Genomic DNA, 10,242 nt, shown 5'->3' with positions numbered 1-10,242 from the left:
CAGCTCGTAGGAGTTAAATCTACGCGAAAGGTATTGACCCGAACTGTGGAATTTCGAGTTGTAAGTAAGAAAAGTTAAAAGTTTTTAAAGTTTTCTTTCTACAAATAATTTTTACGATCGGTAAATTTTATAAATGAGCTCTCGGGGGAAAGAAAGAAAGAAAAAAAAAACAAAAATCTTATCGCTGATTTTCCACATCAAGCTTTGTCGCAGTGGCATCGCGTGACTCACGAATCGCGCTTGATTACTCGAGCATGATCATCTCCGAATGTATTTTTTCCCGAAAAAATCGTTATTTTTACCATCTTGAGCATTTTCAAGATCTAGTTAAGAGATACGCCGTTTAAAACGGACAAAAAATAAACAGATTACAGCATATTGCATTACAGAAGAGTCGTACGTTTCGTTGTAGCGCGATCCATTTCATGAAACAATTCCTCCATAAAAAACGGATAAAGCGTTAAAAAAATGGCATTTACTTCTTTATTTCGAATCGATTCTACTTCGATTTAGCGTATACTTTCTACCGGAGGAGGATGTAAGCTGTATCTTTAAGGGGGAGTCCAGAATGCGTGACGATACAAACAAACTCATTAAATACTTAACATTTTTACTGTACTTAGCTAGTGTAAAAAAATAATTCACACTCGGTTCAATATCGAAAATTACTATACACCTAAAAGAGTTGTTGTTAGATGGCATTTAAAAATGACTTCCTTCTTAAAGAAACGAGGCGCATCCAAGCGAAAATGAAACAATAATTTCATAATTTTCACTTAGAATAATTATAATATTCTTTAGAATACTTAAATTACGAAAATGTAGACGTGTAGACACAAGAATTATTCTTCTTTACCCTTAATTATGGCTTCGATTTGGCATTTATCCGAGTGTGCAACCGAAAGCCGAATAAATAATTACGTATATTAATTACCCACTTTCGAATTATTATCAAATCATGGCCAGGTGTTGTATAATACAGTTTACAGTTTTTTATTGATACAGGAATAAGAACTGGTTGTGTCATTGCACGGGTTAATAACATCCTGGATCTGATGCCACAGAAGAGGTGGCTTTACTTCTTTTTTTTTAAATCTCTTATTAATTATTTTCAACTTTAAACTTTTTTTTATCCTGGCATACATACTATAAATGATTAACTTTTCGATATATTAAATAAACAGCTGTCTCGGCTGTCCATGATTTATTTTCCCGTTAGTACAGTAATTTTTATCGTTTTATCTACCTCGTGAACTGAAAGGAAATTGGAGTTTTTAAGTGGGTTTATGCGGCTTTCTTAACAATAATTCTGCAATAAATATATATTTTTAAGTAGGTTCATTAAGTATTTATAAAGTTAAATTTGTCAGGAGTCGTTAAAATGTAAGCCGAACCGCGTAGTTAAGAGCTATTTTTAGTAAAGTTTAAACAGGATTTATACTATTAAATTATGTTTAAAATATGAATCGAATGTAAATTTAGTTAGATATATAACAAAGTTATTTATTGCTACAGGAAAAAAGGGGGAAAAAGTGCTGTCATCGAAGTGATAAATAGAATGCTGCAAAACTACCTTTCTTCTTTATGCAAACATTTCAATTATTTTGATTGTGTCGAGATATATCTAATTAAATTTACTAACATTTTTCTTTTTGGCATACGAGTCAAAAGTATTTTGTAATATTTAAAATTTCCTACCCACGAATGGAGGGGTATAAAATCACGACGAAGAATGTGTGACTTTGCGCCCTTTATCTTCGTTCTGTTTCGCCTACATAATAAGTAATATATCGAATATTTATTCTTATTTGCATTAAAAGTAGTTATGCACGAATTGACGTCACCCTTGACCTGCTCGAGTGATTATCTTAAATCCATCACACCTGATGCATGCATCGAAATGTGCAAAATCGTATCGCTTATATAACTAATGCTGGCATTCTTCAAATAAGTAATAACGTGGATAGGATAATGGGGAAGAAGAAGAAAAAAGCAACAAATTTTTATTGGAATTTTGCGTTAGAAAGTTCCCACCGGGAGAAAGAAAAAGATGATTATAAAGGAGTCCTTTTGCTAGGGTCCTCTATAGTAGTAATGTCAAGGTCGTTGCAAGGATAGAAGTATTAAAGGAGGATCCATTGTCATCCAAATTATCTTTCAGCGCCCGAAGGAAAGAGGAAATCGTTTCTTTATCATCTAGCTTCCTCGTCGGCAATTATTTTCTCGCTTTTTTTCGTTACTGTCTCACTTCATCTAATCTACCTCCATTCTTTCGATTCTTTAATCTTCGAATATACTTTTTATCCCCATTTTATCATCCGTAGGAATCCATTAAGGATGATTATTAATCATTATTAAAGAATCTTTCCCGGAATGGCCTTCTTGGGAGGTTTTTCTTCTTATTCTTCTCCAAAATATTCATTCGACTATTTTAACGTCTCGCACGAAAACAAGATAGATTTCTCGTGTATAAAACTGTATTGTAACAGAACCCATAAATCACATCGAGAGTTTTATATAAAAATCTTTCCAATTTACACGACGAGGATGGTTGAATTAACAAAAGAAGCAAAACTAATTTGCAGGAAATTCTATTCTGTTACACCTAGCCCTATTGTAAGAGAGTCGGGGTCAGGGATCTTATTATGCTCTCTGTTAACTCTACCAGCACGTCATGGGCTAACGATAATATTAAATACTGCGCAATCGCGTATCTGCCTTCGATGATTACAAAGCTATTAGTCTACTTCACAAAACTTTACTTATCGCCATTCGCTCACGAACACAAACGTGGCTCGACGGACTGGTTCACGTTCGACTGTTACCAACCAGAACGCGTATACGTGAGGCCCGAAGGCTCTTATCCTACACAATAGGCCTACTTCTGTCCACGTCCTACATTTGTAGTTTGTTCCTCGCTGAACTTGGCCGTACGAGCGGGTCGGTCGTTGAATTTGGCTTCGTTCCCACACGCACGGGTTCTATACCCAATTATGCTGGATATTCGTCGGGCAGTTTTAATGGCACAAGTGAGTGGTGGTATAAAAATACAGTTTATGTAGAAGAGAGCATCGGAAGTTTTTATTGCCAATGGGGGTGATATGTATGCAAATTTATTTATTATTTTTGTTTTCTTGTGTAGGTGTAACGAGCCTGTCACATCGTATAACGAGAAGGGATCGGATTGGAAGCCTGAGGCCAGCCAGTGGAATGCGAACGGAGAAACCGGTTTGCAGTCGCCCTCGCCCGTTGCTTGTGTATGTACTGTGCTGTGCTGTGCGAGGTATGATGTGCCATGGCTTTCCGCAGTGGAAAACGCAAAGATATTAAGAAGCAATCCTACTACGTTTGGTTCCTAGGAGCTAAAGAAAGTAAAGGATTACGAGGAGAAGAATACATCCGTCCCGTTTTAAAATGTTTAATAGACAAAGAGAGGGAGTCGGAACCTATGAAAGTGACTCTTCAAGTTAGCAACAAGGGCTTAAAAATCATACAAAACGTTGCCAGGAAGACGAAAGGAAAGACCGAACAGATTAAGCACTTCATACCACACCACGCAATCACGTGTGTTCGACAGGAATCGGCACCCAACGACGATATCGTATGTACTATTTTACTTATCTACAATCCATTGACGAAATGCCCTGTTCACGTACACGCTTATCGATGCGATTCCGTAGAGACGGCGGCCACTCTTCGTAGCCAGTTACAGATTTTGGTGGAGAGACCGGAAAATCAGAAAAAATTCCGCGAAATCGAGAATCGCCTGTCCGCTAAAGGCTTGCTACCGTCGCGAAGGCTCAATTCCGACGGTTTGAGTACCAGAACGGACGGTTCCGACCAAACCGAGGATTCCGCAGAATCCGAGAGAGATGTGCCGATTAGGAAAGATATTACTAGCCTTTACGACTCGTTGGCTGCCGAATTAAGAGAGAGATTGAAAAATAGAGATAGTTGCCCCATCCTGCTTCCTCCCAAGGACTATGATACGGTTACTAGAAGGCAAGGGAAGTTAAGCGGAATCGAATTGAGAAAGAGCACTAATATTCATCTAGTAGGATCTAATATTAAAAAACAAGATGTCGATTCTAGCGGTAAATCGACGGGTAAATCTAGTGGTAAATCTAGTGGAATAGGCTCGGACGAAGCTCTGAGTTCTGCTATACAGGAAGTAACTTCGCACGCCGAATTCGAAGAGAAAGAATTAGACCCGGATACGAGCTCCGACGACGAAGATTGGCCGGAAGCCGAAACCCTTCCGGAAGAAGACGAAATGATTCATTTCGAATGGAGGAGAGTACCACCCGCAGTGCACGTTAAACCTAAATCCACTTCTCCTAATCAACACCTTCACTCTCATCCTAGATCTAGTTATTCGTCTAAGGATCGAGTTTCGAGGACCCATTATAGTGAGCATTATACGAGGCACAAAGATGACTATCACAAAGCACCGGTTGTAAATCGTGATGCGCGTAACCACAAATACAATAGTGAAGTGTGTAGGCGATCGGCGAGTCCTCCGAGAGTACCACGACCGTATTCTTATTCGGCGGAAAGAGATTCTCAAAGCTCTAAAGGATCTATTTTATCCAATTCGCTGCCTTATCCGGAAAAAGACTTCCGACAACCTCACAGATCCTCTAATCGCAAATCGCCATCTCCCATCAGGAGAGGGATATCACCCAATTATTCGGGACGTTACAGGCCTCAAGATATAGAAAGGCATAACTCGAGTGAAGAACGAAGAAAACAATCGCATTATCAGCCAGAAAACCGTGAGTATAGATATAGCTATGTAGAGCCGAATTATAGACGTGTACCGCTAGATTCTCAGTATTAAAGACCGAAATTTGTATATATAGATATATATAAAAACATTCTTTTGTTAACGGTCAGTATAGTACTGAAATTTATAAAGAAAAAAATAACGAAATGTATTCAAAAATTTGTATATATCTGTGTTAAAATAAGGCTTGTATGTAGCAGCACACACAGATAAAATTCGAGAAGAATTGAAATAAATAAATAAATAAATGCTGCCAGGCAAAATTCAAAATTAGAAAAGACGTATTAAAAAATTTATCTATGTTACCTTTCGAAATATTAAATTAAAAAAAAATTAGTTCAGGTACACTAAAAAAACCTCTGCCCTAATTCTGTATTATATTCCACCTTTAGGGAAGATTCAAGTTCCTCGTTCTGTCTTCCCTATTCCATGACAGTTTTCGTACTTTAAAATACACGAAAGAAATAATAAGAAAAACCTTGGGAATCTACGCTAATAATCAGTCAGATAATTTCCTTTTTTTTTATAATAATTACCATAAATTAAATATTAGTCTTGTAACCAGTCTACTCTATTATAATTGGGAAGCAAGACTTAACCGGTAATAAGGTAATTTAATTATTTCCAAGTTTGTAAATGACAAAGACTAACTTGTGTGTGTTGTTTATATAAAGGTTCTTTTGTAATTAAAAACATCCTGATATCATAAGCTGTGTTTTGTTGTTATTCAATCGAAGGAAACAGTCTCAGAATATAGAATTCACGCTCTGATTAAAAAAAGAAATCTATCTGGAGATGGTTAAAACCACAATAAAAGGAACTTGTGGTCGATGTGGCATAGTTAATTATTACTTTTATTATTATTATTATTAATAACTCTAATATATAATACTTCTATTCGTGCCTATAGGACCTAAAAAACCGACCACTTAAACCACCAACGTACCAATTCGTGACAAGAAATGCCGGTATTTTCAAGCATTCTCCGGTCTGAGCCAATGATAACGACCTCAACAGACTTGCACAACAAGTTTTACCTGTTTGCTCCTTTTACGTGTGTTCTTTCGTTTATAAACTAACTCATCGATATGTTTTATTTAAGAAATAACACTAGAATATGTAAAAATTTAATATATAAAAAAGAAAATAATTAGCGGCGACTTACGACTTACTCACACCCCTTTTAATTTTTAACAGAATTTTATTGAATAATTTAATTAAATCTAACTCAAAATTTTGAAAAGATATATATTATTTGCTGTATCATTTTTAGCTGTGTTCTGGTTTCAACGCCTACACGATAGAGGAAAAAAAAGAGGACAGTTGCTGTATATGTCACGAGTTTTCAAAAATAGATTGCCAGGACGTGTCCGTTTCTTGATTATAACCGATAATGTTTTTTTATACACGGGTATTTATACTTATCCACGACATTTTAGATGTTATCGTGACGTCGAAGTAAGTACAGTATAATGTAAGAATCCAAACATGGCGGCGGTACGTTAACTTATATACGTTCGACTGGTTCTTTATTACATAAAATTATTGGTTTATATTATCTAATTTGTGAAATTACCCGATAAAACTTATATAGAGAAATTGGTAATTCAATTTATACAATTTTCTAAATTAAAAAAAAAATCTACGTCATGCATCACCTGTTTCGAGATCTTTGATTAACTTTTATATCGATTTTTAAAAGTAAAAATACTTAAATGTTTTATTAATTTATTATTTTTTAAAATTAAAATTAGATCTAGACGATTTTGTATCCGTGGAAAACAATAAACAGTCACTATTATCGGATGTATAATCATACGGAGCCGAATTACAAACGTGTATTGCTAGATAAATTATAAAATAGATAAGGAAAAAAATTAATTAATTAATTAAAAAAAAACATATATGACTTCTGTGAGACGATTCCCAAAGGAAATTTCTCAACGTTCCTGTTTTATTTTGCATATTGATAAGATTTGACTTGTGAGAAGCGCTCTATACAGGAAATGGATACTTTCATCAATAATTACCGAATTCAATAAATTCAAATCCTATTTACTGTAAAATTATATAAGGATGTTGTCGAATTCCTTCCAAATTCATTATATTTACAGTTATAAAGTGTGGGGATATTAAAATACACACTCGAATCTTCATCAAAAAAAAAAAAAAAAAAAAAAAAAAAAATCTAACGTTTTGCGTTTAAAATATTCATAAGAAGCATAAAATTGCTTCTTACTAGTTGTGCAATGCGTAGTCGTAAATCGTGATAAAGTTACAAGCTCATTTTTATTATTAGATCGCGGGTAACACCTTTGGGAACTGCAAAAGAATAAACTACCAAACCGGATTGCAAATCACGGTTCCGAAGAAATTATCGAGGGAATCGATACAAAATAAAAATAGCCACATAGGAAAACATTGTGTGTGATTGACTCTAAGTAAAACAATAATAAAACTATTCTATCAACATTCTTTTCCGTGAATGTAATCGCAAATATATGCTGTAAGATCGGGTTATACCCACAAAAAGATCTTCTGTTCTCTTGTACTTTATTTATATTTTTTTAAAAAATGCATATAAAAATAGATATAAGATGGAGATAATTTTCGTGTTACAGTAAAATTTATGGTGGTTTCCATTGTTCCTTTTGTTAAAAGGGGAGAAAATACCATCACCAACTCCAAACAGGATATGAAAATTTATATAGAATCCTACATTTTACATGGAAGTACTTCATCCTACGGGAAAGAGGGGTCTCCACTAACAGGGGGCCCCGAAAAATCTTTTATAAGAAACTATTTCCCTCGAAGAAATGTGTTTGAAGTCAACATTGTACGTGAGGCCCCGTAACTCACCTGGGCCTCACGAAACTATAATGAGCCACTGTCACTAGTATACGTGTCCATAGATACGGTACACGAAGGCTGTAGATTTATATATAAATTTTATTTTTAAAAAAATTTCTACTAGGTTACGTCTTTATAAATTGAATGAAAAGAATTCGTTTAGTAGAGAACAAGATGATTATCACCTGGAGAACAAACGAACAATTTATTTATGAAAGGTATGACACGCTTCCGTTCTTTGTCCATAAATAAAAGACCAGAAGAAAATTCTGCATTTTTATTACAGTAATAAATGTTTACTGTCGTTTACGTAACTTTTTAAATAATATTTATGAGAAATTTAAATACTGTAATATTTTATAAGTGTAAATTTATATATTTTCAAAATTACGTAAACGAGAGAGAAGGTATTTATTCAAAAAATTAATTACAATTTATAAAATTTATAGACTTATATTGCGCATAAAAATACTTCCACAAACTTCACACTTATCCCCGCCATAGAAATCCAGATTCGAATTCGGATCCATATGCACGAAGGGTCCGGATTCGAATTCGATAATAAAATCAAATATAAATATATTTATTTTTATTTTTGATCTAATTATACTTGATCTAATTATAGTCTGATTTATGGCCTATATTTTTCTCATCAGCATATTCAAAATAATTATTATGTAATACCTCGCAGATACAAACACTGATCAAAAAGCCGATTGTATAGATACCAATCAATCCGATTATAATTATATAATTATTTATTACGACAAAGCTAGCAGTTACATAAATTTATATTTGTTTATTGATCTAATTTTCTGACATTTTAAAATCATATAATTATAAATTAATGCGGCAAGCGGCCATCTTTGAATACAATTTTTTTTTATATTCCCCATTTCTCGCTCTGCCATCTAGTGTCGGTTATAAATAATACTTTTTTTATATATATATATTCATAATTCAAAAGTTTAATTTTAATTAATTCATTATAAATAATTTATTTAATAGTAATTTTCTTAACTTTATATTTTAATTACTGTGAAAATTATATTGAAAGACGATTATAATAAAAATAAGCATAGATATCGAAAGCATAATGATTTTCTATACGTCGCCATCTATCGAACAAATATAATATTACAGTTTAAAATAAAATTTTAAATTATTTTAAATAAACCGTTAAATATTTTATAACAATAAAAATGCTTTAAATATTGAAAAAAAATCATAAATTAGTTATTAATAGAATAGAATGCATTTAATATTTTAAATTACGTAAACTCAAGTAAATTTTAACTGGCAACATTGCTCGTGATTGTTTTAAAATCACGAGCATTGTTGCCAGTTGAAATTAAATCGAAATAAATAAAAAGATACATACGCGAATAATAAAAAAATCGATTAAAATCGTTTAAAAGCTACTTCTACATAAATAAAAGAATATTTTAAAAATTATATTAAGTATAAGTCTCGTTAATAACAATTTAAGAACGAATGAAACGGCGGTTCGATCAAGATGGAGGACCTCAGAACTCAATATACCTCCTCTCTAATTATGTCATCAGGCCAGGAGTTTGAACCACCAAAGATTATTTTCAGACAATTGGAGAGAGAAATAAACGGGTGCAATCTTACGTCACCAATGGCTCACCCGCCCTCCCGCCATCGTCAGACACAAACGAACCGCTGACGTAATAAAACGAATGAGCCCTTAGCGAAATAATAATAATAAAAAAGAAGAAATTATACAGTTGTACCTGAACAAGAGAATGCGAGATGTAGAAACAGCCATTGGTTTATCTGGGTTAGTGTTCTAAATAGGATGGGATCGGTAATTTAGAAATGTTTCTCTTATTAGTTCCGTCATGTATATAATACGAGACAACATAAAATACAATAGATAAAGACTGACGACTTATTGATATCGTCCTTTCTAACAGAACGACAGACGAGGAAAAAAGATTCCTGAATAAAATATGATGAATTAAAAGTCACTTCCTGAAACAAGAAAACATAAAAATAAAAATGGACGTAACTCGTTAACAGCGGATATTTTTGAATATAGGAAAAATCATTTGCATTATAAGTGATTGAAATATGAATTTTTAATTAAGGATAACGTCTCCTTAATGAGATCTTATTGAAGATTTTTACTGACAATTTACTACAAATTATTCTTCCTTCTTTATTTATATATAGTTACACCTCATATAGCGCAACCGTAAAATGGATCTTCTTCCTGAATATTAAATAGAGAATGCTTGGTTTCTGAGTTACTAAATGCGCGATTTTGCATTGCAAACGGCATTGTAATCAGAAAATCACGCGGCTTTCGAACCTCCTCTCAAACTTCAAACTTGTGTGCAGACCGTGGCGCTATACCGAGATTTTAATACTGTATATATATATTAAAAATAGAAAAGAAAACAGCTAAAAATAGACTTGACACTAACATAAAAATTTGCATAAACTCAATAAATTTTAGTAAAACATTTTTATTTATTAACCCAATTAAATTTATCATTTAAATCAGATAGCATATTAATTATACATCTGTATTTGCAACGTCCTTGAGATAAACGAACAAAGGTTATTGTAACACTTAT

At 33.3% G+C, this 10,242-nt stretch overlaps 1 protein-coding gene across 1 annotated transcript; it reads left to right on the top strand.

Annotated features, from left to right (window-relative positions):
• The first annotated feature begins 2,902 nt into the window (after positions 1-2,902).
• LOC136974030 (pre-mRNA-splicing factor CWC22 homolog) lies at positions 2,903-4,875 on the top strand. The gene is made up of 2 exons (XM_067268801.1): positions 2,903-3,029; positions 3,143-4,875. The coding sequence occupies exon 2, from the start codon at positions 3,296-3,298 to the stop codon at positions 4,838-4,840; it is 1,545 nt and encodes a 514-aa protein (XP_067124902.1). The 5' UTR covers positions 2,903-3,029; positions 3,143-3,295; the 3' UTR covers positions 4,841-4,875.
• The last annotated feature ends 5,367 nt before the right edge of the window (positions 4,876-10,242 follow it).

Source organism: Centruroides vittatus, unplaced genomic scaffold, assembly GCF_030686945.1.
Source record: "Centruroides vittatus isolate TY-2023 unplaced genomic scaffold, ASM3068694v2 contig_337, whole genome shotgun sequence".
Lineage (NCBI taxonomy): Eukaryota > Metazoa > Arthropoda > Arachnida > Scorpiones > Buthidae > Centruroides > Centruroides vittatus.
The sequence above is the reverse complement of the archived record's forward strand: the minus strand, read 5'-3'. Positions and strand labels throughout refer to the sequence as shown.

Bases quoted from the DNA above. Each gene is read 5' to 3' on its own strand.
- LOC136974030 (XM_067268801.1), top strand. From the start codon at position 3,296: ATGGCTTTCCGCAGTGGAAAACGCAAAGATATTAAGAAGCAATCCTAC.